At 40.7% G+C, this 27,507-nt stretch overlaps 1 protein-coding gene across 1 annotated transcript; it reads right to left on the bottom strand.

The window, feature by feature from the left end:
• Positions 1-230: 230 nt before the first annotated feature.
• On the bottom strand, positions 231-27,248 carry LOC139302904 (rho-related GTP-binding protein RhoN-like). Its single transcript, XM_070926549.1, has 5 exons — positions 27,139-27,248; positions 25,795-25,882; positions 7,759-7,868; positions 4,271-4,405; positions 231-1,305 (listed from the first exon to the last, which is right to left on the bottom strand). Exons 1-5 carry the CDS (start codon positions 27,241-27,243, stop codon positions 1,051-1,053), a joined length of 693 nt encoding a protein of 230 aa, XP_070782650.1. The 5' UTR covers positions 27,244-27,248; the 3' UTR covers positions 231-1,050.
• Between the last annotated feature and the right edge of the window lie 259 nt (positions 27,249-27,507).

The following is a 27,507-nucleotide window of genomic DNA, read 5'->3' as shown; positions in this document are numbered from 1 at the left end:
CCCCAACAGAAGAAGCTTTTTCAAAGATAAATCTTTTCGAGACGAGATGTTCAGAGCTGGAAACTATTGTGCTCTCTGCTCCAATGAACTGAGATGCAGTGAGAAAGATTCTGCCTAAGACAAAAGCATAACTAATCAAAGATTTCCCATTTATACACCTAACTTTTCTCAGCACAATAGTTCAGGATCAAGGAAAAAATCGCAGACAAATTAATAAGTTTCACATTAAAGATGTTCAAACACTCAGCAGAGCAAGTTTCTTTTATTTAATTTTCACATGTACAACATAACAGTCAGCCCCCTTTACTCCCTCCGTGACTTTCCCTCCCAGTGTGGACTATTGGAACAATATTAATTTCACAACACTTCAGTATTATGTGGTGAGTAATTATTCAGTTTTCAATATTAAAAGCACTTGTGGTTTAAGAAAATTAGTGTCATCTCAGCCCACGAGTTTGTTTTTGTCTCCAGATTTTCTTTTCAACTTTGAAGTGGAACAGCAGAGGTCATTCCCTGGCATTTTACGAACAACTCGGAACAGCGTGCATCATATTGTGCTTCATTTACTTAAACACTTAAAGAGAGAATAGCATTTCAAAACAGGAAACAACTTAATAGAGGTCAAGGCCAGCACTGTTACTGCTGGTTCCTGCAAGATGATCTTTCAAATTATTATCTTTTTCTTTCTATCTCCATACTCATTTTTTTTTTCTGTCCATGTGTTTCATTTGCTAACCAGCCTGTTTGTGTCCATTTTTTGTCCGCTTGTTCAAGTAAAAGCGTTAAAGAAAAATAGCTACAACAGCCACGACAATGACCTCCCCTGATGAGAACATGGCCACAGAGAAAAATAACAAGGAGAGTTTCGCTAAAGATGGACAAACATTTCCTCAAAGAACTCCACAGGATAGCATTGGTTCTTGTTTTCATCACATTGTCCTTTATGCAGTGCAAAGATCTGACAAGAATTCACCAATAAATTAAGTTCATGTGCAGCGTGGTCTCACGTCCATCAGCACACACATGGCAGGTTGCAGGTGGGTTCTGGTTTTACATGAGCACGCAGCTTTTGGCCCGGTCCTTTCTAATGGCAGGTGGGTGCTCGAGAATCTCAGTCCGGGGCGGCTGCTGGGAGACCCGCTTGAGGCCGCGACGCGAGCCAGCACGTTTGAGCTGAGGCCGATGGATGCGGGACACAGACGACAGGGTGGTGACGTGGAAAACATCACGGACGCTGTTCTCTGAATACTTTGAGGTGCACTCTGCATAGGCCACGGCACCGATCTGCTTCGCCAAATTAGTGCCCTAAAAACATAGAAAAATACAGAATATGTGGCTGTTAAGAAGGTGACTGAACAGTGAAGCCTTAAATCTGCATTCATTGAGGTTTTTTTGGCTACTTGGAGGCAGTGAATCAAGTCGTAAACATTGACAAATTAAGATCTTATACAGGTAGCAAACGTGTTAGCAAACACTATCTGTTTACACATCGACACATTTTACACTTTGATTTGGAGCCGAGTTTCTGGCCACCTGGTGAATGTAAGTCCAATATTCACTCTCCTTTTTAGCTCTGTTTTTGGTCTCCACTAACTCCTGGAAATTTAGCGGCTAAATTCTTCACCATGTTCACCAGCTAGTTGTTAAAGTTTGTCTGTTTGCCATTTGGTGCAGGTCAGCACCAGCACACAGCTTGCAGCCTGCTGCTTTTGGAAAAAAGGTGAGGAGACTGACCCAAAACAGAACATTTGCAGGGTTGTAAAACCAAAAACAATGAGCTTAACGACCCTAAAATGCTCCACAGAGTGCAGGGGATCTGCGGTCAGGTGGAACAGCTCCTTATGTGGTCATTTTGAGCCATTGTTACTATAAAAAAGATTATTGCAGCTTTAAAATTCAAACATCTATCCAGCTGTATGCTTCAGTTTATGTTTGTAGTCCAAAAGCCAGTGACTCACGTCGAGAGCTGCTGAGAGCTAGTACTTGGCAAACAAATAGTGTGAATGTGTGTGAGAGAGACTGAGGGGTCATGTGGTGGAAAATGATGCTTTTTGCATTCTTAAATGTCCTTAAAACATGTTGAACCTCTGGAATACCGCTGGGAGCCTCGTGTAATTCAATACAGTCTAAATTAAGCATTCACACAACATTACACTTGATTTTTGAAAGCCATGCAGTACTATGAGTGGATAAATGCACAAACAGTGAACTTTTCAAAACTCTTTTGAAATGTTCTCCAGAAGTTTATTATTATCACCATTTGTTACATGCTGTTAGATTATCCTTATAGTACTTTATCCTTTTGTGGATTGGGCTCGGTCATGTACAGTAAAAACTCCCCACTTAATAAAAGCCTAGGCTCTCAGAGGCATCATAGCTAGCTGGGGCATCCAGAAAGCTAAGATCCCCCACACAGCTATGAAATATTCAAGTCCTATCCGTGCAACTGTAAAACTCCAGCGTAAAAGCTCAGTTTATTCCCAGTAGTAGTTGGCACCATCTTAAATCTGGACTGGTTGAATTTACAAGTATACGGTGCTTTCATTTTGCTCCCCAGTTCTCCAGCAACTGCTTGGGTGTATCTTGTATTAAGAAAGGGTCAATCCTTCTGTAGGTCTTATAAATAACACTTCTAGTCTTGCCTTCTGACTATCACTTGAGTTTGTCATTTTATTTCATTCTTTCTTTTTGGAGTGTGCCATCAGTTGGCTTCATTAACTTCTTTGGCAGTGAAACATCCACACTGTGTGACAGCGTAGGTGTTCAGCCATCAGTGTTAGAGATGTTCCATATTGAGGGAGCATCTAGCAGCAGGGTGTTCGTCCTCTATGAAAAAACATTAAAGGCTCGAGCTACGCTACCAGGGAGGCTGCATTATTTTTGCATTAAAGGAAACGTTCCAACACTTCAAGTTTCTATTTTGACGCCCTTAAGCCGATTACAGCGGTAGTCACGCAGTTCATGTGCGGTTCATTCTGGCAGATGCACTTCCCCATGGGGATCACATCAAGTGGCTGAAACGTAAAAGTCCCTGTTTCTGGCTGTTTGCAGTGCAGCCCCTTTGAATGGGGGCCATTAAGAAGAGCTCTATGGCTACACTTTGAAGTACAACTCCAGCCATTTTCAACCCAATCCTTTTCTATTATATTAATCAAGTATGACCACAGAAGTATTGTGCTTACGTCTTCTATTTTGACAAGATTAAGGGCTCTCTTGACACACAATTCAGCCTCAGATGCACCCAAAGTGTTGATTGTTCACATTTTGGCAAAAACAGGTAATTAAAATGATGTAAAGTCATGGTTCTCGCACAGTTTTGATGCAGCTAAATTTGACAAATATAAGAGTAAACTAAACAAGACATGCTTTAGGTGCCTTTGGGATGATTATTTTAAGTGTTCTTCAGTTAAGATCGCACTGATAAGCTACAGTACACATTGAGGATTGGGACAGAAAGAGAGAGTTTCAAAGTTGAAAATTGCTGCTGCTACAGTTTCAGGAAAACATTTGGTGTGATCAAAGGTTTCTGTTAATTTGCAGATCAATCACTTTATGCAGAGAAACTAATCTGAGATCTTGATGGACCAATTTTGAGGCCATTACTGACAGGAAAATAAGGGCGGTTACCTCTACTTTGTCGGAGGTATGAGGAAATATTAATATGTTGACAAAAGGCTGCCAAGAAGTGGGAATTCAAATTTACATGAAAATAAGCTATTAAAATTCATGCATGCCACTGTTCATTGCTCCAAGACACAAACAAAACAATCGTATTATCGCACATCCTGCTGTTTGTCTCCGTCTTTGTTCAGTCCCATCTCTTTTATACTCATTGTGTTTCCTTATTTGTGGAAGTTATGATCTGAAGCAAATGTCATCCTCCGAATTAATTTTCAGAAGTTGTGTTTATGTGCACAAGGGAACAAAGTAATGGGTGCCATTTGTCTGAGATGATACTATTAAATTTGTACGTAAATCAGTGTTACTATAGGTAAATGAAAATCACTGAAGCGGAAAATTACAAAAGACTGTACGTTTAAAACCATACGTCACACATATTAATATTGTAGTGTTAAATAAATCAAATAAATGTTCAGTTATTCACACATGCAAAGTTACTGTTATTGTTGTTCGACTGTGGTAGCAGGAACAGCAGTTCATTTCAAGCTAGGTTTGTCCCTGTTGATGCTCGCAGATACTGGCTGGGCTTTCATGGAAAAGAACACAAACACATTTCAAATATGAGTGGCGTTTTCTCTGCACCCCTCACCTGTTCGTGGGTGACAGGAATGAGTCTGTGTTTGGAGAGCTCTCTCATGACGTTGAGGTCCGTCCTCATGTCCAACTTGCAGCCGACCAGCACCACTTTGGCGTTGGGACAGAACTCCTGCGTCTCACCCTGCCACTGTGGATCAACAGACAAATACACATGAGTGCACAGGACAATTATAAATCAAATGTAGGTTGGACTGAGAATAATACACTATGTGGACACCTCAACCTTACATTCATATGTTGCTGTTTAACATCTCATTTCAAAAACCACGGCCATTAAACTGCTGCTATAACAGCCTCTACTCTCCTGGGAAAGACTCTGTTGCCACAAAGCTGGAAGCACACATTTCTGTCTAAAATATAATTGTATGTTGTAGCATTAAGATTTCCCGTAATTGGAACAATGCAGACTAGTGCAAGCCCCAGTATGTGGATAGGGGTATGCGCATAATTTTGGCCATATAGTGTAGCAGTCAAAGTCTATTATTAAACTTCTCACATAAGAGGTGCTGATCTGAGATCCCTTCAACCTGGAAATGGTTTCTGTCAAAGTCCAATTAGGTTGCAAGTTCTGATTACTGCTTAAAGGGGAAAACCTTGTTTCTGCTGACTCTCCTTGTTGCAGCGATGCACAGCTGTACTCCAGGACACTGTGACGTCACTGGTGGGTGTGGTTACAGGTTCATTTCTGTACCAAAGGTGTCATTAAATACTTGGTCAGATTCTTCCTCTTGTTTAATTATACTTTGTTTTTTGGTAATTTTAGTATCTTATTTAGGTAAACTGATTTTTCAGATGCTTTGTGTCAAATTCTGAAGCATTTGAAAGCTTTGGTTTATTTCATTTAAACATATTATTATCTATATTGTTTATATTCCTCAGTGTGATGTATCACAAAAAACGTGTTGTTTTGGTGTCTGCACTTAACTCCAGGTACCATATTTCGTATATTGATACCCAGCCCTGGTTATGATCTTGGAATAAGTAGTTTACCTTTCTATTCCAACCGTCGTACTGATTTAGATTTGAAAGAAAATGTTTGTTAGGTCCATGCCAAGGAGTATGAATCGCTGTGTATTTGAGTCTGAGAAGCTGAACTTCCTGGTTCGTTTTTCATCTTCTCATCATATCCTAAAATGGTCATTTGACATAACAATCTTCAGGCATGACTGAACTGGCCTTATTTGACCACAGCAGGACAGACAGGAAACAAATCCTGAAACAACTACATTGCTGCTTTGTTGGCTACAACATGAGCTCACAACAGCCCGATGCTCGTATCCATAAATGCTGGAAGAAGACAAGCAAACAGAGACAGACAATCCTCATTACAGACCACTGACATGACTCAAACTATTAAACTCTCCCTCTCTATCGTTCTCTCTCTGTCTGCGACTCCAGTCATTATCTCCTCACACCATGGCACAGGCAACCACTTTACACAGTTGCTCCATTTGTTCTCCCTTACAAAGAGCTCTTTTCTCCTGGGCGTCTGTGTCGCTGCTGTTACGGGCTGCAGTGTGTTGTGCTGTTGTGCAGAGTGAGCTGTTGCCTTTCAATAGGCCCCTCCGACGAACAGTGTGCAAATGGTGAATAGCAGCAATTTAGATGAGTCACAAAGGAGCCACGGGAAGAGCGGCTTATTGTTTGTGTTAATGTTAAGAATTGGTGAGAGTTTTGTTCCGGATAAAGCAATAATAATGCGAGCTGTCGGAGCAGAGAGTCTGGTTGACAATTCAGTTTGAAATTATATGTGCAACCCAGGTAACTGCACTTCCAAAACACACACATCAAAACCAGCAGGAAATGCTGTAGCTGTCACTGAGGACACTGAGGTCATGTCCTCTGTGATACTTCTATTAATTTAATGACCTGAGGACGAGTTTACATCATATGATTACACAATTACACACATATTACACATGATGGCTTTGTAAGGCTGATCCTGATATTTTCAGATTTCAGTCTGTCACTTTGGTCCAGACTGAAATATCTCAACAACTCTAAGTACATTTTTTACAGACATTGCCTACTATTAGCAGTGTGGAGGAGGCTTTGAAACAACATTGAAACCACATAGTCCACATTTCTGAGGTGGTTAAAGCCAGTAACTAGTGTGTATGAGTCCTATGTTGTGCACAAATGTTTATTCAGCTACTCTGAAACTGTTGTCGGTAAAACCTGTGATTACAAATATAGACCCATATATCATCAGCCAGTGCTGTTTGATTGAGTTTGTGTTTGTCTGTCAGCCTCTGTCTTTGTGCTTGTACTTTTTGTACAGCTGCTGGAAGAAAGTTATGAAAAAAAAGAAAATTTGGGTTGAAGCATTACAAAAAAAGGTGATAGCTGGGTAGAGACTGGGATAGCATCTTAGGTTGGGTAATGCTCGATGAGAGAGATGTACAGACAACCTAATGGGAGATTTTAATGAGAATTTGAAGAAGTTGGACTGAAGAGAACAAAGGATGCAAAAAGGAAATCATAAGGAGGCAAGGTGTATTTTTGTAGCTTAGCAATGCTGAGAGAGAATAGTCCCTCTAAAAGGAAAATTGGAGGGCGCAAAAACTGGTAAGGCGGAAGGCTGTCAGAAATGGCAGACGAAAAAGTGCTATGTGCTGCAAGGGCGTTATTTGAGAATAGAAGCTTGTAGGTGGAAAATAAGAAAACACGCCAAAGTAAATGGAAACACGACGTGATATCACATTGCCTTACTTATACACTTAAAGTACATAGGATAAGGATAAGTTTTGTCTCTAAACTTTGAACAGAGTGACCCCTCAACATGTCACTTTGGCATCCTGTGCATGCATTGTGAAATCAGTTCATTCACCGCTATTACTACGTGAAACTAAGGTCGTCTAATGAGGTCAAAGTTCAAGTTAGTTCTCAAGTGGACCCCATGTAGATGTGAGAATTTGTCCACCATAAAAGATGCGTGTTTTTTCTTGTATTGATGATGTCATTGATGAGTGATGGCGCTGACTGCAGGAATGTCAGCGGACTGAAAGGTCAAACGCTCCAACCCACATATGTTCGTAAGCAGTGAAAATGAAGATTTATCAATATTTAAAATGCTACTTGTGTTCCAGGCAGAAAAAATTACTCAACACTTGGTAGGATTTTTCTCTTATATAAGAAAATTACAGAAAATCAACTTCAAATGAATGAAAATGGTGTTCCATCAACTCTAAAGGTGATGATATGTCTGTCTTTCTGGCCAAAAAAATCTGTTATTGCAGGTTTAAGTTTTATACCCCATTTCTCTCTGTGTGGTTTGTGCTATGAAGGATTCGCTTCATGGCCAGTAGAGGAGAAATTATTTCAGTGAGCCTTAACCTTCTCAGTGCGCACATGGCTTGTGAGTATTGTATTGAGATGGACTTGAAAATATTAGAACCAGTCCTTTAAGTCTGCTCTTTTGCCTGCCGGCCTGATAAGAGACAAAATGTACTTTCACACTTATGTTAATGTGGCACTGACCTTTTTCAGCACGCTGTCCAGTGTCTCCGGACGGCTGATGTCGAAGCAGATGAGCACAGCGTCAGAGTCAGGATAAGCTAGCGGCCGCACATTGTCGTAGTAGGCCGAACCTGTGGGCGAAAAACACATACAGACGTGACCAACGTTTCCAGGTGGATTATATGTAATTTAGTTACTTTGCTGAAGAGTTAACTTTTTATCACAAAGTGAGTCATTACAGAGATCCTTTGGCAGTAATAACTATGATTAAATGTAATTACCATGAACTAAGCCACTCTGCAGAAGAGTGGGTGTATTCAATGCTTTAGAAACGAACAGAGGGGCCTCATCCACAACCCCTGGTCTGTGCGTCTGACAGTCTTGAATAAGCCAGCAGACAGACGTGTGACAATGATATAATGAATGGCTCACACAAAGCGTCACCTGGTATTTCAGAATGGCATGTTTTTTAGCCGGGGGCCCAGGCTGAAATGAGCATTGTGACCTGGGCAAGGGGACACATTCCTATCCAGAGGGGACAACATTCCCTCTCTACGTCCCTCATTGTCTCCAACTCTACGTGCTTTTGTCAACCGCACACACGGCTCTGGCAACTTCACAAAAATGTGTTGGACAGAAAATTCTCATAGTACCCGACTGGATCTGAGCTGCTGCCAAAAACACAATCCATAATGTTTACGTGTCTCACACATAGAAGTTATTGTCAGACTTAATTAGTTAATTCCTTATTGTGTGTCCCTGGGTTAATTGTTCAGTTAACTCTTGGTATATGCCAAATATATGTAAAAAAAATGTTGTTGTTTTTTACATCAAAACACCTCAATTTCAATCGTAAATATATCACATTACAGAGGCTACAACTGCCATTTCACTGTTCACTTTTGTTTGTATTTTTGACCACCTTTTATCTATTTACTTTTTGCTTTCTAGCACAACTACAAAAGAGTCCAAGTTGTAAACAAATCCACCAATTTAACTTGATTATCTGTATAAAATCATTTGGAAGCTAAAAATAAAGATGAACGCAACAAATAAATCCAGCAAAATTGTCCATGGCATTGTAGAAAAAATACAGTATAAAACACACAGTTTGGTTAATAATTCTTACACTCACATACTGAATGTTTTCACTTCCAAATGAGTGATTTACAAGAAGATAACAACCTGTGTTGTGTTGTCTCCACATTTAGCAGTTTAATCAGGGTGTAAAACCTTTAATATGGATGGACAAAACTTTGGGGGGAAAAATGTTTTTTCTTTAAGCTACCATGTCGTTTTGAATTTTGATTACACAACATCAACACATCTGGAGGGCAATATACAGGTACAGTATGTGGGCCCAAAAAAAACATCCATATTTACCATAATTTGTGTTGTGCTGTGAAAAGCTGGCCCCAAAGCAAAACACGTGTTTGTACACATGTTTTTCTGTGGTCAAAAATGTCAAACTAAAGGCCACAACCATTTTTCCCCCGTCTCTCTGACTAATTCCTGCTCCTGGGTTTCACACATGCTGCATTCACACACACACTATCTCATGTTCACTTTTGTGTTTTAGCATTTTCTAGGTGCAGATAAAGTCTAAACATCCACGGAAAATGAGGAGGATTAATTCGATAAAAGGCAAAGGGAGCAGGGGAGAGTGGAAGTGCAGACGGTCCCCATAAACCCCCCCGTAGGTCTCCAACAGTGAACCGACAGCTGTAGCTCTGCTTCACACTGTCAGCTCCACCTCTGCATCAGATGGCAGCTGTGATCAACCGTAGTGTTAAAAAGTTTGAGTCTTTGTCTCCGTAAAAATCCACCGAGTTGCTCCTCTATGAGTCTAGAAAGGTCAGATAAAGCAGCCACTTTCAGACATTTCTTTTTGAAAGCTACGGACAGTGTTTTTTCATTAGTTTGAGCCGATGCCAGACATATGGGCCAGACAGACAAGAAAAAACAATACCTGGAGTGAAATCGTATTTAATGTCAAAATGTGATTGGGCTCCTACAGCATAAGCTCATCCTTTAAATCGTGTGTTTCCGCCTTTGTGTAAAAGAGATCTTAGTCTCAGCCCACCTGAAGCCACGCAAACAGTATTTATGAAATACTGCTGGCCTAATCTGGGCAATAGGACGCTGTAAAATAAGTCATTTGCAGAGCTGCTTAGTCAGCACTTTTTCGAGTATACACCAGGCATATATAGGCTACAGCTACGCAGAGTAATGTGTTTTGGTCGGCTGCTATCATTAGAACTCGTGTCGACTGTGGCAAAATACAAATGATGTGTTTGCCCACAGAGACAACCAACATAAGATACACGTTATTTACAATTTTCCATGTCTCTAGTCTCTAGTTAGGTGAATATGAAGGACGACCAACTGAAACTTTTGTCCGTCTTCACAGAAAGGAAGAAAAAATAATATATAGCAGTTATAACAGTCAGGGCCTGATCAATAAATCGTCTGCATCAGTATATCGGCATTAGCATTAGCTTATCACAGATATGTCAGTATCGCTGTATATGTCAGCTGATAAGTAACAAGAAATTGCAGTCCAGAAATGTCAAAGATATGTTTGACATAATTTAGAAAGTGTTGCCGTTTTTCCTTGAGAGAGCGTTTATCCAGATATTCCGCTCAGCACAGATCTTCGTCATCAATTCGTCTTACAATTCTTTTAAAAAAAACTAATTTATGGGATCCTTATCCTTAACCGATTTTTTGTAACTCTCAAATATGATATATATAGGCAATGGGTCTGGGTTTAATAACAACAATCTAAAGGTGCCCTGTGGAGTTTTCTTGTAAACAAAGTTTTTTGTTTGCTTTCCGTTTGTTTTCAGTGTGTGCGTTTGTATCCTTGAGGACTAATGTATTTCCTTCCTCACAAAACATTTGCAGAGATTATTATTTCTTTACATTTTGAAACCAGCATTGTTTACATCCATGTTTACTAGCAAGCAGTCTTCTTCTTCTCTGCTTTTGTGGCACATTATCGTATTTGAAATTACAACTCAAGCATTTTTTATACATTTTGTTGAGAGAAAAGGCTGAAAAATAACTTGCAATGAGGATAAACTGTGAGTCAACAGTATTCAGTGTTCTCAGTATAAAAAAAGATCCGGACAATTAAGTTTCTCCTAAACTTTTCCCAAGGCAAGAAGGAGTGAAAAAAGAGCACGGAATAATAACATAATGAAACTCCATTACGCTGTAATGAAAAGGCATTTTACACAACCTCATTCTACTTTTCTATATTTTTTCAAGCAGAAATAATAATGAAGGTGGAAATCTATTCTCCATTATAAAAGTTAGGTCACATAACAGAGTTAGACAACAACATGACATGAGGTAAATTACATCACAAATGTTTTGATTTACAAGAACTGTCCAGGGTGCTGATCAGGTGGCGCACTCAGCAACTGTCACTGCATCAAAGGAACATGATCTCCTGCAGGCAGCTGACCAGGGATCAGTCCAATCAACAGAAACATCTCCCGGTGTTAACGCAGCTGTGTGGTACCTGCTCTTCACTTTGTTTCGTCTTACCGGCCGCACGTGAGCTGTTTATTTAACAGCTGTCTGTTGGGTTTAGCTGATTGCTTTTCTCTGGCGTATTCAGTTAGTTGGTGCTCCTTCGGCAGTAATGTAGTTGTTTGTTGTTCTGCCAAGTCCTCCTCTATTCAGTCTACCTACCCCTGCCAGAGCAAACAAGCATCAAAACTCCCCTGAGATTCAAAGTCTCTGCACTTCAATCGTCCTCCTCCTCCAAATACAGATAACTTCCAAAACCAGCTTTGAATAAAAGACTCACTAAATTAAGCTGTCAGAGGCTTGTGGTTTGTGTCATCAACCATCCTGACAACATACAGGAGGTTGGCAGATGTTACAGATGTTTCTTAAAGGAATAGTAATAGTATATTTTGGGAAATACGCTTATTTGTTATTTCTCATGGCGCTTTGGTTTTCTGGCCTGCAACTTTAGTGTTTAGTCCTTCAGCCGCAGCAGGCAGCTGTTTACAGTGAAAAAGTTCTAATAAATCCACCTGCTCAGCACCAAACCGCAGATATACAAAGTTAGCAACTAGCTGGTGAACATAATGGAGCATTTAGCAGCTAAAAAGCTAAAACAAGAGTGAATATTCATCAGGTGGCCAGAAACACGATTCTGAATGAATACTAATGTTACTCCGTATCTGCTGGATGTGTAAATGTTTGCTAACAAGTTCGCCAAGCAACTTTATAAGGTGACAATATGTCAGTATTGTGTTTACGGCTTTTTTCTGCTGCAGAATATAACTAGTGATCCTCATTTCAATGCTACTAATGTTACAGCATCATTTCATATTCATCATTATCATATTATTATATGTGTTTTATATATTAAGTACTTCAAATGTAGGAAATCAAGAAATCATTCATGCTTATAAATGAATTCAGCTGCACTAGTCCTCATAAAACTGGTATTAGCATAATGTTGGATAATGGTAGTGCTTACTTGACTCTCTTGACACACACACACACACACACACACACACACACACACACAGACTGCAAGCCTGTCAACTAATCCATGTTCAGCACTCAAGCAGCAGCTAATGTGTATTGATCTCTGAGCTTTTTTGACCCTCTCTGGGACCTGTAGTACGATGCCCTCAGGGGAAGATTCCTGCTGTTGTAGCAGCAGCCGCACAATGAAACTTCAGCCCATCTGTCTCTGTCTGCGACCCTCTGATCAAGAACAAACTCAAAAAGACACTCAGCCACTGGAGTACTGCCTGCATTTAGCTATCTCCAAGGACAACGTTAGTGCCATTTAAAGCGTTTTACAGCTCATTTACTTCAGTTTTTGAAATATTTACAGGAAAAACACGGTTAGTACAGTGTCAGAACTAGCTTAAAATTGAAATATCCTGCCTAAAGTTGTCGGGTGTAACAGATCACATACAGGTATATACTTAAGTGTCACTTAAAAGGAACCAACGAAATGTCAAATGTGTGTAAGACGTGTGGATGTGGTACAACGTTTGGCACAGTGACGTACAGCCGTCGGGGAAACAGTAACACCACGCTGTGACTCCACATGGGGTTGTCATGCTTTTGATGTTTTGATGCTTCTCTTGTCTGTTTGGATGCTCGCGACAACACACTGGAAAGCAAGAACTGTCCATAACCGTTTTAAGGAATCCACTTGTGTGCTGCTTTTGACGGATACACCTCTTAGGTTCAGTGGCTGCTTAGAGAGGTTTGTCCTCCCTAAAAGACTCGTGTAATGTTGTCTGAATGATGTGTTTTAGGAGAGCCACACGCTGAGAATAGCAACCTCTAACAACCAGCGACATCTAACCAGGCGTTCATCTAAAGCAGTCAGCTCAAAGTCCAGTCATACTATGACTAACAGACTTACATGTACTGATGAAAACTGCATATATATATATATATATATATATATATATATATATATATATATATAGAGAGAGAGAGAGAGAGAGAGAATAGCTACAACAACCATATATATATATATATATATATATATATATATATATATATATATATATATATATCTGAATTAATGAAGTTTTTTTTTCAAGCATATACATCTCAAACATAAAATATATATAAAGAATCCAAAAATGAAGACAACCAATTTAAATTATTTTCACAGTCAGATATTAAGACCTTCATGTCAGCTGAAAAATCATTAACAAATCCTATATTTATAATAATGGACAATATTAGAGGCTAGTCCATCTTGCCTTCTTTTCCAGGCTTTTGAAACAGAGATATGTCAGGTGTTCTTTGTGTTCTCTTAAATCGTCAGAGTACGTATAATACATAAGAAAATGATTGTCATTCACGCACACACCCACTCACTGATGGCAGCGAGCAACCACGCAGGGTGCTGGCCAACCATCAGGAGCCGCTTGGGGTTCAGGGTCTTGTCCAAGGACACTCCGACATGTGGACCACTTATCCACAGACAACCCGCTCTACCTCCTGAGCCACAAGTATTCATTCTAAACTCGAGACTTAAACAACCAGGGTGAAAATTAACAGAACAGTATGTCCTTACATAACCGTCCATAGGTGTTTAATTTGGTTCAGTTCTGGTGAGTGTGAAGGTCACATCATTTTCGCTCTCATCAAACCTTTCAGTGACACCTTATGACTCGTGGAAGCGTCTGCATTTGTTCTTTTCTTTCATTTGTCACCCGTCTGTATATTCCAGACTGTACTGCAAGAACAAAAGCTTTTTATGAAGTAAAGTTTCTTGATGACCGACCTTTAATGAGCCCCGCTGGGCAGGTTTCTTAATTATGAAATGGAGGGCGGCATGTTATCTATTTTATGTTAAATATGGTAAATCTTGTTATTCGACAGAACTTGTAAAACTCATTTTTAAACATCCACTGTTGTATTTTCGGAAACGTCTTTGGTTCGTCGAGCTCAGAGCTGTAAAGTGACAGATAAGACTGCATGTCGTATCTTTCAGTATTCATGGCTCTGATTCAGAGAGAACACAAACACACCTTGAGATGTTTGCACAGAAAATCAGTATTAATCCTCTCTTATGACATTTTTGTCTGCCAACTTCCATCACGGTGCAGTAATGTTCATTAATTTTAAAATCCTGTTGTGCCTCTCATGCCCTTCTGAAGAAATGGCACCCTTTCTGTCTGGTTTTCGTCCAGGTCTGAATCCCTGAAATACATCCAGAGAGGAAATTTAATGCTATTGATTAATGTATTTTTCTTCCCCCACCTGAACTCATGAGCAATGCCGCCCACAGAGATTAAGCACTACTGCTACACACTCATGCTGTGTGAAATGTGGGGACAATACGACTGTCTGCTAAATAACAGAGGAGAAATAAGCCTGCATGTTCAGACGATTATCATGCAGTAGTAGAGTCCACTCAGTAGACGCACACACACACACACACACACACACACACACTCAGCGTATATGCATTAACACTCTGAGGCACCCTGCAGAGCTGACACTGTGCTGCCCTGTCTCTCTCTCTCTCTCTCTCTCTCTCTCTGTGTACAGAATTGCATTCAAATTTCACATTATTTTAACATGAAGGTGTTAAGCCTGATATGTCTTATTTGCCATGTGATTAGACCAAGCTGCTGATTGAGCATGAGCCAACAGAACATATAATAAATTGTTAAAGCTGTTTCTTCTCAGGAGTGATGTAGATCAGTTTAGTAGTCATGTAGAGTGATGCTCAGTCTGTGAAAACAAATTTACAGAGACAGGAAGTCTGTGTGATAAACTGGCCGCGTGAAGTTAAAGATGTGGGCTTTTGCCAAGCAGGGAGGGCACCACAAAATATGCTACTCAGATGCATTGTGGGAAATGTGAGATTCTGTGTTTTTGGTTTGGTTTGCTTTGACTTTGTGAGTCCCCAAACTTTATGGAAGTGCAATACTAAGTCCTTGGAATACCTCATTAATAACAGCACAATGACACATCTGTGGTGTGCAACGGTTCACTCTTCACCTTGGAAATAGCAATTAGACAAACTCTTAACTCGAGTCCACTTGTTAGGTCTTTCTGGAGCTTTCAACCTCATCTCATGGTGCTTAGTTGTCATGGAGGTGGAGCAATTGTAATCACGCGACCAAAGTATGGAACCCGTGTGCAACAGGTGGTCGTATATGAAGACTGCAAGATTTGATCTAATGTAGGAACCACATGTGAATTAACATAAGGGGCATTATATAAATGAATGCAGTATTTTAACGTGAAAATCTCATCAGAAAGATCATTAGTCAACTCACTAACTAATTAGTCATTATCCGTTCCATTAAACACCTCAACCTCTGTCATGTTTATCCTGCCCTATGATTAAAAAGGTGCATGCAAGTATTTTTTACAGTGTGATTATATGTTAGACCAAAGTCAATTAAACAACAGGGTGCTCACAAAACTCTATAATAGTGTATAAAATAATTGTGTTTGATTCAACACAAAGTTTGATTGAACTTCATGGTGAAGTTAAACAGTGTAAGTTGTTATCTTCCATGTTAAGATTCATGTAACTGCGTTTTGTTATCCATACTCTTCTGCTTGAATCCCAAACAATAGTCTGAAAAGCAGCGTGGAGGAGGGATGAGCGATGCTGATGCTGCCAATCACATCACGAGGCAAGCGGTCTTTGCACAATGTGCTTGTCAACAATGTGACATACCACACACACGCTTGTACATGTGTATTTTCCATATGGTTGACTGAAATGTCTGATGAAGACAGCTGGACAGGTCTGTGTTGGGAGTTATATTGTGGTTCAACCATTCGCTAAACTGGTGATGAAATGTGTTTACTGAGGTTAAAGCATGCTCAGGTTCTGTTTATTTTTTTCATTTAGAGCGGGACTAATAACAGAATACCAGGGAGGTGATGTTTCTAATTCAGTGGGCGCAGAGGGAGAGCACTGCTACTGAGCTTTTTTGCCTGAAATCAGCAGTAATCCTGCAGGATTCCTTAAAATTAATGACAGAGAGAACAGTCTGACATCTGGGCATCTCCCCTTCACATTAAACCTCCCAGCTCCTGTTGTGATTTTATATGCTGTCTGAGCAGCCTTATGTTCCTTATGTGCAGCCCTGATTCTGAGCTTTAAACCCAGAGAATACACAAACCTCTACGTATCTTGTTTAGTGGAAGCAAACATTTTGTGCGGCTGCTCCTTCGCCTCACCTGCTAGATACAGTGGGAGTTTCCATACCGCCAAATACAAACTGCATGTGTATTACATACGAATGTTCATTTATGACCCTGTAACAATTATAATGGCTCACATCAGTTTGAGCCAAAGTCTCCTGACACAAGGACAATTTCAGAAAACATTGCATATCACGTTAAATTAATGGCAGTTCATACTAGAATGGATATTTGAAAATGTGTCATACTTTAAGTCACATTGCAAATGCAGTTTTACTACAAGCTGTTTATAAATTAAAGCAACGATTTCCAACTAGGAGTACCAATAGACGTAACATCACCTACTGCAATTGAGAATTTGTGAAAACTAGTTAGCACGTGAGCACAGAAAGTAATAGGAGCTGCCAAAAGTAAAAAGAGCCTAAATGTAGACAATTCTAGGATCCCTTCAATATCCATATTGTGTCAATATCCACCTTTATATGATAATATATAATATGTTAAATGACACCAAGTTTAGAATCACTTTATATGAACATGAAAGGAGAACCACTGAACAATAATATATGATGTACCACTCCACGTAATCATCCTTGTAGAAGTAATAATATCTAGCCAGCCATTTTTATCATTTATGTTTTCAACTTACAATTTATCGGATTCTTCTGTTCAGTGTTTCCAGGATCTGATCAGCTATGAACCATGTCATCAATCCAGTCTCTGGCTGTGACGTGGGTTCGTTTCTGATAAGTGAATTCGCCATTGTGATGAAATGAAGCCATTTACTAAAACAGAAATGTAGAAACATAAAACCAGGAAACACTAGTATTGTACAGTAGAAATGACAGTATATCACAAGGCAGTAGAAAGAGGGTCAGCACCATCCAGGCCTCTCAGTAATGGCTGAGGTGTTGCGGGTTGAATGGAGCGGTCATAGCTACGTCTTGCATTATAGATAAGGGATAGAGAGGGTCTTAAGTGGATGGATAGACCCCTTGAGTGCCCTCTGTGTGTGTTTTTGTATCTAAACAAAGTGCACTACAAAATCTAATTACTTTTTTCCAGGAACATAATGTATCAACTGAGCCATTATGGTTTTAAACCACTGTCTAAAACATGACGGATGACAGTCTGTTTCATTTCACCCTCTTTTTCCTCGCAAATGTTAGCGTTAGCAAGGAAGCGATTGCTAGCTGGGGAAGAAGAAGAGTTTCGTTTGGGTTTTATGTGTTTTTTTGCGGTTTTCTTTTTGGTTTTGAGCACGTTATGCCTGTCTTTTATCATGACCTAACTCTTTCTATTCCTTTTAGCACAAGTTTCCGTCAAGTTTTATGTAAAGTAGACACATTTGTTGAGACAAAGATTTGAAACATTGGCTCTAAGACTGTATAGACTTTCTATCAATGGAGCAAGCAGATTATTCTCTCCAGCTAAATTATACTGGACAAAATGAACTGTTGGCATCAATAAATATATGGTATACATATATACATATATATATATATATATATATATATATATATATATATATATATATATATATATATATATATATATATGTATATATGTATATGATGTTATTTAGAGAGAAGGATATCAAGCATTTTAACACCCCCGCACCTCCCACTCGCCCTCTCCAATGTGTGGTTCTGTATCTGGATTGTGTGTGATGAATGTTTAAATGTGTATATACATTATATGCTGTCAGGTTTCTTATTGTCAGAAAGTTTAACACAAAGATGGTGCATGGTGGACACAAAACAGCGCCTCTGTATCCAAATGAAAAAATGTATTCACATTTTCAACATGGAGGATGAAGATGCCTGGTAGAGTTTGAGTAAATAACTGAATAAGTTTGAACCTAAATCTTGTTGAAAGTCTGAAAGTTAGTGTTACATCCAGACTTGCTGTCTCTCTGGCTCAGTTACACATGCACCAGTAGCTGAGAGACAGACCGGGAGTCCCCTGGGAATGAGAGTGGAGACGCATCTAGGCCATTGATTTTCAATGTACCCTTGGTCTTCTAATGGGCTGCATGAGCAGAGGAGAATCAGACCAGGAAGAATGGGGCTTGGGCTCGAACCATGAAAACCTACTGACACTCATTTAGTCCACACTCAGCCTGCTTTCTCTTGTACGGGACTCTGAGCACTCAGCTCTGTATCCCTCTGTCTCTCCACTGTCTCTATTTATGTATTTTCCCACTCCTCTAATCACTCAGAGCACTTACTCACATACACTTACTGACACTCATACACACAAACATACATGTTTGGTAGAAAAAACAGCACTTGGACTAAAAACCCAGTTCCCCTGCTATCTGCACTTCTATCCAAAAAGCCTCTGAGACACTTCAACACTATTTTCTCCACTCCTTTCTGTCATGGAGCCAGGTGCCACTCACACACAGATGCTCGCTCAGTGCACATCTGGGGTAGTGCTTTCAAAGAGCCGACATGTAATTGGGGTCATAAAAGATGCTCATGAATGAATGATGGATTGTTAAGGCAATCTCAGCCACAGACTCGACCCGGGATGGAAGGATGGATGCAACAGGGTCTTTTAAAGGGCTTCCAGTGCCGGCAATTTTCGCACAGTATGTGACAGAAAGAGCAGCATGTGTGTAGTGAGTGTGTGTACACAAGCGAGCATCCAGAGATGTTCTTATTGACCTGTCAGGCCCTCAAGGAAGTCTCTCACAATTCAGGTTACGTGCTTCTGAACAGGAAGCTGCCCGGAGGACAGAGATCAAGGCGGCGAACGCATTCCTTCGTTGCTCGCTGCTTTAAGGTGTGACATTGCAGGTTGAGCCAGTTGCTTCAGCGACTCTTACCTCACACTCTCACATGTGACACCTGAATGTTTTTGGAGGCTTGTGTTTTCGTGGCAGGAGTTCGCTGCAGGCAACAACAGCAACTGCTTTTTGTTGTCAGCCAGCCACAGAGAAAAAATAAACTCAGAACTCAAACAAAGATTTAATTTCTTTGCAGCAATAGTCAAATCGTTCTTTATGACTCCAGCCAAGATAACTGACAACTAAACTTCAAACCCTAATTTTCATACCCTGTTACAAAACAGTTATGTTGTGGGGAAGTTGCTAATTATTCAGCATAAATAGTCACTGTCTGTGAATTATGTTGCTAAAACCGGCTTTATTAAGAATAGTCTTTTAAACCTGCGATTACAGATCTTTTTCTACCTGGAAGCAGCAGAAAAAAGCCGTAAGCACAACACTGATATATTATAACCTTCAGTTAATATGGTAAACATAGCACAAGGCAAACAGCTGCCTGTTTACAAATCAGGCAGAGCAACATGAGCATATGTTGTCGTGTTTCTGATGAATGTAAGTCCAATATTTATTCTCCTTTAGCTTTGTTTTGCTCTCCGACAACTCCTGAGGAAAATATCTGGCTCTTTAGCTGCTAAACTCTCCGCTTTGTTCAAATCTACAGTTTCTCATAACTCAACTTGTGGGTGAGCTAAGCGACAGTATACCAACATTCATCCTTTTAGAAATAACCTCACACTATGGCTCCCTTTCCCCACATTTTAAAAGTCATTTTATTGTGCAATGCACAAAGAACTCGTTTTACCACCTCTGTACCTTCAAGCCTGACAAGTCATTCACACGCGCACTCATAAAGTTAGAAGGTGAACCAGGACGAAGTCTGTTTTAATGCCAAGTTTAATATTATTACATGATGTGTAATTATCCTGGATTCTAGAAAAAAAGGTGATTTTAGGGCATATTCATAATGAGCACCAGACGATTAATTAAGAATGTAAAGGTCACCCCTGGAGTCTATATATTAATCTAATTTATGACCTTTTTAAGCCTTACATTGGCAAAATTGGTTGATAATTGAGCCGATGCTTGTGAATAGTGAATTTCTGTGGGCTACAAAGTCAGAACGACTCCGATTCTAACAGTCAGAGAGGGCAATCAATGCAGGAAGAAAACATCTGGTACAAAAGATAAATAAATAACACCGGGAGACCTAACAGAACCAGTGGCACATACATGTATGCCGGATAAAGGTCAATTGTTGCAGGATGGTCATCTAGAAACAGATCAGTCAACGGCGGAATTATACTCAGCAGGGAGCCTTTTCTTTTCTGTCACAGAGGAAATGAGAAAAAGATTGAGTGAGAAGTGGAGGAGAGACATAAAGACAGATAGAGGGACGGACAAAGAAAGACGCAAAGGTAGGCTAATCAAGTGCAAGAGCGCTGAGAGGGCAGTGCCCCAATACAGTGGGAATCCTAACCTTGACTTGTTGGAACCAGAGAGAGAAGAAGAAGAAGAAGAAGAAGAAGAAGAAGAAGAAGAAGAAGAAGAAGAAGAAGAAGAGCCTGACGAGGGGTCGGCAGCCAGAGAGGATATTAGAAAGAATTAAATTAAAGAGAGGAAGAGGGAAACGTGCAGAGAAGGGCAAATCAAGACATGAAAACTATTACAGCACATGAGTTCGGCTGGGATCAAGTTGTCGGTTTTTCATCATTTGGAGACCAAAGATCCCTCGCCACACAACTGCTGTGTCATCATAATCATCAACGCTTGCAATCTGAGACTAATTTGTTTTTTGTTTTATGGCGACGATGCTTTTTGATGAGTCCACGAGGTCCAGCGCACGTTCACATACTGCAGAAGCTCCTTACAAAGGAGAATTTGACTTATTGCTTCAGTAATTTGTTATGAGCAGAAATTATTTTGTGTTTCCCAACAGGCTTTTGATTTTTTTTTTCCATCAGCATCAGCACAGAGCAGTACAAAAGGGAAACTTATTTGCAAATAGAAAATAAAGTAAAGTGGTTTGATTGATGGCTTTTGGGAAGAACTAGCCGAGTTCAAGACCAATTTTTTTTCAGTGATTCAGAAACAACCGAGCCAGTCAGAGCTTTGTAGAAAAGCAATTTTTATTTCCAAGACATCATCCCAGTGTAAAGCTGTTCGGGACCGAGCAGTGAGACAACAAGGAAACAGCAGTTTGAGATGAAAACCTGGGTTGCAAAAACATTATAAACCAAGAAGTTGATAATTAGGCCTATTAAAGAGGTCAACAGCCCCCCCCCCCCCCCCCCCCCCATGGCACAGCAGCACATGGTTCAGGCCTGATGAGCCGGCTCCAGGATTTAAGAGTCCTCAGCCCTGACGCCTTTGCTCCACCAGGAAGGGACCTCCCCCAACGACCACGGTAACTCAAAGACAAAGAAACAAATGAGTAATATAACAGATTCCAAATCAAACGATCTGTGATGTCAATTGTTTAAGTGTGGCTGACTGCAAATGAAATGAACCTGTGCATTTAGCAAAACTAATGAGGTGAGAGAATGTGAATTGAGATCATATTGCCATGTGTGGCTGTGGCACAAAAGAACATGTGGACAGGGCCGGGGGGGGGCAAACATCCCCATCTCTGAGTATCTTATAACACATCCGTGTTGCCACTCCTACCGCAGTTTTGCGGTCAACTGAAAAGGACATCTTTAAGACGGGTATGTCAGACTGACAAATGAAGTGAAACAAAATGGCAATTCAGTCTGGTCATCAGGCGTGGGCAGAGGGTCACTTCAAGGCTGCAGAACCAACAGGGCAAAGCAGGCAACTGCCCCGGGACCCCAGACCCTCAGAGGGCAGGAAGGCTCCTGACTCACCATGTGGCAATTTTATTATTTGCAAACTAGTTTGCTAATACTGTACGAAAGCACAATATGAACTGAAATATTAGAAGCCTTAACATTATTTACATTATTACCTAATCTTGAAGTCTTGAAGAAGGGAGTTAAAATCCAGTTTTAAGGCCTTTATTGTGTTTATATTGTGCTTACATGGTGATGTTCCTACATTGACTTTAATCTATTTACCACAATTACTGCTGAATTACTAATTGCTAACTTATATATATGCAGTGCATACAGAATGGTAGAAATAGGGGGCTCATATCTGCCCCTTAGCCAGTTATTCTGGCCTGACCCCTGACCAGCACAGTCCCAGTAATTATCATGGACTTGGGTCTTAAATTTACGCCGACACAGATGAAAACTCTTTAAAGTGCTCAGAGAAATGGATATTTGAACATCTCTAATTCACTGACAGCTGTGCAAACTCTCTCTGCGGAGGACGATCATGTGATCAAGCTCCAGAACAGCTTCTAAATGGACCTTGAGGTGAGGCTGGTTTATCTCCGAGGCCGAGACGGTGCTTTGAATCTGACGCGCGCTGCTCTGATCTTAATCTTGACTCAGTGTCACATACATCGCAGCATCAAAGACAGAGAGAGAAAGAGATGAAGATGGCGGAAAGATTGAGAGAAGAATGGCGGCTAACAGAGATGTTCACAGAGCAGGCAGAGGTGGGAATTTAGTTTTGGCAGGAGGAAAGAAAAAAACGAGAAATAGAGTTTAACCTACGAGGCAGGGAGTCTGAAAACAAGCGTGTAAGGATGTAGAGGAAGGAAGCAGGAGGTTGAAGAGGCAGAGGGGGGTGTAGCGAGATGAAGAATGAAGGAGACAGGGGGCAAGTGTTTGGTCACACAGCAAGTGTCTGATTAATTAAATCCACTGTTTGTTTCTGCACAATGAGAGGGCAGCTCGGAGGCTCGTTCTGGCACCTTGCCTGACACTCCCTCCTCTCTGTAAGACTGAACACTCTCCTCTTATCTGCTATCCATGCGGTGGCCTTATATCTTAACATCAGTGATGAGTTTCTGCTCTTTCATCATCTGTATTTACGTCCACTTCCTTAATGAATGTGACATTCAATTGGTACCACTTTGCCGGCAATGTGAATCCAACGTTCTCAGTTAAAGCCATTTAATTATATACGTCTGAAACTACGCTGACTGTAGCCTGTTATTGCGGCTTTATACCCTGTCTTCTGCCCAGCTGCTGCCCTTTCAAACACTCAAAATTAAACTGTTATGATAGTCAACTTGCTGATGACAACACAACAGATTTTTCTATAATGCTTGTTCGACGTCTGAGTTTCGGCCTCACTCCCACCACTTACTGCACACTGCACACACTGGCATGCCACGCACCGGGACACCCGCAGACAAACTGAATGCTAACAAACCTTTGCCCGGCTGTCTCTTACGCATGCCTGCACATGCCTGCGAATACACACACCAGAAGCAGTGTGTACATACTCAAACAAAACTGTGATTGCATAAGAAATGGCAAATGTAAGTAAGAACAACCCAAGGGTATTACAGCCACCGTTACAGCCGCACACACACACAAAATCATCCTTGTGGGCACGCCAAGTGACTGTAATCCCACTATTCAGTCATTAGTAAGAAGGGTCGGGTACCAGGGGGAATTGTGGTAATACTGATGTAGGTGCCGATGCACCTGTCTCCTGAGACAGACCCAGAATAGCTCACAGGGACGCTGCGAGGCAACGCATATGTCTCCTCTCAGCAGCTTAGGAAGAGTTGGAGGAGGCAGCTCATGACATGGATCACCTGCCATAATCTAGATCATTCAAGGTCTGCTTTTTGACAGAAATACAATTAATTATATTAAAGAATCACACCTATTTGCTTTTCTTGCCAAGACGTTTGATACCGCTCACATGTCTCTACCGCTAACAGCTAGTTAGCTTAGCTCTGCATAAAGACTGGAAACAGGGGGGACAGTTAAATCAGCTACCAGCATCCCGCATCATGTGACGAATTTCTCTCGCTTGTGTTTATTCGCATATTTCCCAAAATGTCAAACTTTTCCTTTAAGCCCTGGCATGAAGGTCCTTTCTTTACTGTCATCTCTACAACTTTCAGTACAATTTTAGCACCGTTTCTAAGTTACAGCAAATGGTTATATAAACAGTAATACATATAAATTAGTAAAAAAGCCATTCATAAATTCAGTATTTGGGCTGCCATGTTGTAAAACATCCCTTTGGCTGGTGCGTATCCTCACATAAACCCCTATTTAGAGTATTCCTTATTAAAAAGTAAAACCTATTTTTCTTTCACGGTTGCACACGCTCAGATATAAATAGATTTTTGTTATTATTATTTATGGAGAAGGTTTGGTGAAGCTTTGCTGAGAAAAAACACCTTATCTTACTCATGAAGGTACACGGATTCACACCTGTGATCGCTATGTCCAGTATGTTCAGCCTCTATTGTGTGCAAGGAGATTCCATTAATGTGACATGACAAAGTCCTGAATGGCACATGCTTCACACAAAAAAAGATGAATTAAATTGTTTTGTTTGGTGGACTAAATTACTGTGTAAGCATTCCCTAGCATAATTGTTATCCACCACACAGCTCAGTGGGAGAAAGGTGTGTGTGTGTGTGTGTGTGTGTGAAACAACCAGCAATTGTTCAAGGGTGTTGTTCAAACACAGTGGAGTAGCCTCACCCACTGCAAACCAACAGGCAACACCAGCTTCAGCAGCTGCAGCTCTTAATCTCCAGCTTGTCTAGCTGGTCTTTCTGTATGTCTGCATGGGTGGAGGTTAATGGAACGCTGCGCATTAAAGCCGCTCTCTGTGGTTGTGTTGGAACAAGTTTTTTCGGGTGTTGTTATGTAAGTGGAAATGAAATGCGAAAGGGCCCTAAAGGCTGACAAAGGGAGAAAGTAAGCTTTACATCCGGAGACTGAGAGAACATGACTTTTTCCAGAAACTCTGAGCTGTTTAAGTCTAGTCTGGAAAATGCAAAATGACTCTGAGCTGCAAAATACTGACTTTGTGAGGCTAACAACATTATGACGTCTGTCCTCACATATTGGTTAACTTTACAGTTTTGAACAGCTGCCCCAAAGCCGTATCAGCACTACAATATCTGTTAACTAAAAATAACGAAATCTACTTGCCGTGGATTTTGGTCATGGGGACAAATTGTCATAAAGTCACGTTTGCAGCCAATTTTACAGTGTTCATAAGTGATGATTATGCTTTGACAGGTTACTTGGAGCAGGCAAGTGTTGAGTGACAAGTTGTTTATCCTCTTGCAGAGCTGATATAACTCTGGAGTGGCTGCTCAAAACTAACTACAACTGTCACATTAACTCGAAAGGTGATGACTGAAGTTATATAAACACTGTATCAACACAGATAAGCTCTGTGCCTGCTAATGAATCTAGATCTAAAACAGAATTAAATTAGGTAAAAACATTTCAAAAATGTCACTCAGTGGGCTTCTCCCAGCAGATTATTCTGACACACTCGAGCTGCGGTTGCTAATGTTTTTGGCCCACAGCCCGAATGTCGTTGAACGCTCCGAGGAGTCAGCTGTTTGCCAGTCTGGAGCACCTGTTACACCAACTTCTTCACGGGCTGATGATGCAGCTCGCCTCTCATCACATCGGCATGATAATGTTGCCACACACAGGATGAAACCGAACCCAAACACGTCCTACCTGAAGTGTCCCACATGTTGAGCTCGATCCTCTGTTTGTCGATCTCGAAGCTGGCAGTGTAATTCTCAAACACCGTGGGAACATAATTCTGCAATGAGACACGTGCGGCTAAAATTAGATCAAAGCTCAGAGGGGTGTTGTGAAGGATTTAATTTAAATCAAGATAATGCAAGGTAGAAAAAAACATCCTAATTATTTCAGTCAGCTGTTGTGCAGATGAACATCAGAGGCACGAGATAGTGTGTGTGTGTGTGTGCGTGTGTGTGTGTGGAAAGTAGATGAGGCCAATTCTTTGAGCTTTTGACCTATTTCCAAATTCAGAAATTCAGGTCAACACACTTTGATTTCATTATCCTTCATTAACAGCTCAAGAGTTTCAACTGAATAATGAACTCAACAAGTACAGAAGGTATTTCAGCCCATTTCTTCTGTGTTTCTTCTTTCGGGGTAACATCCCTGCATCTGCCAATTAATTATATTTCCTGTTGTTGTTGTTAATGTATTGGAACTGTATTGTCATCAACATACTGTAAGCAAAGGCACAACCACAACACAGATTTAATGCAAATGAGATGTCCTTATCCATTCAGAATCTCAATTGATATTGTCCAAGATGTCCACTGCTCACTGAACAGTGTATGTTGGGTTTAAGTGTTGAATCCTTTATTGTACCTGATGACTTCATATTGATTAACTAATGTGTTGTGTTATTTAGTTATTTAGCAGATTATTTTGTGAATAGTTTCTTGATTAATGTCATCAGTTTTTAGTCCCACATGAAAACACTATGACGGCACATTTAATTCTTCGCATGTTACAATGTAGAAACACACAATCTAGACAGACAGGTGGTGATTCAGTGGTTCGCTGTGGTCAAACTAGTGACGCCTCAGTATTTAGAGACCAGACTGCTCCGACACAGACCGGCGCTAACAGCCGCTGACGAGCGCGATGCGCAAGAAGCGCACAGAGTCCAGATTCCTGTGGCAACTGAATGAGAGTCTGAAGCCTGAAAGGGTTTTTAATTTAATCTAACTTGTTCATTTCTGATTGATAAATGCTATCATACAGAAAATACATAACCTGTCTATAGAAACCACCTTTGCGCAGCATTTCGGTCTCATTCAGTCGATCAGAAAAAAGGAGGGAAAACACATTAAAATAGATAAATAATGTGCGTCATCAGTCAGTCCCCATAATGCAGGTGATATAAGCAGGTTTTGAAGTGTTACTGGAGATTTCAGGCTGGATGGAGACTTCGTCGCGCCGTATGGTTTCGGGGACTTTACGCACCTGCGCTGCGCTCATCACACGTGTTTATCTTTGTGAAAGAGGGTCTCTTACCTCCGGGTACGAGTCTTTGGCAAAAACGTGAAGGAGAGCCGTCTTGCCACACTGAGCATCGCCGACCACCACGATCTTACAGCGAAGTAATCCCTTGCTCTCCATCGTGCCCCGAGTATCACTGAGTGCTTCAGGTTCGCTGCCTACTTGTCATTTAGCTGCGGACAAGTTGAGTGTCGACGAGCAGCTCTAAATGTTGAAAATGTTGTAAACGTTATAAATGTTATTAATGTTTCTCCCGCAGAAGAAATGACTTCAGATCCAAAACGGACAAAAAAGTTCAGCTCCACAGTCTGATGTAGTTTCGGCTACATGCTCTGCGCAATGCTGAGCTCCTCTGATCCACCGGTCAAGTCACTGACAGCACAA

Source organism: Enoplosus armatus, chromosome 20, assembly GCF_043641665.1.
Source record: "Enoplosus armatus isolate fEnoArm2 chromosome 20, fEnoArm2.hap1, whole genome shotgun sequence".
Taxonomy (NCBI): Eukaryota; Metazoa; Chordata; class Actinopteri; order Centrarchiformes; family Enoplosidae; genus Enoplosus; species Enoplosus armatus.
The sequence above is the reverse complement of the archived record's forward strand: the minus strand, read 5'-3'. Positions and strand labels throughout refer to the sequence as shown.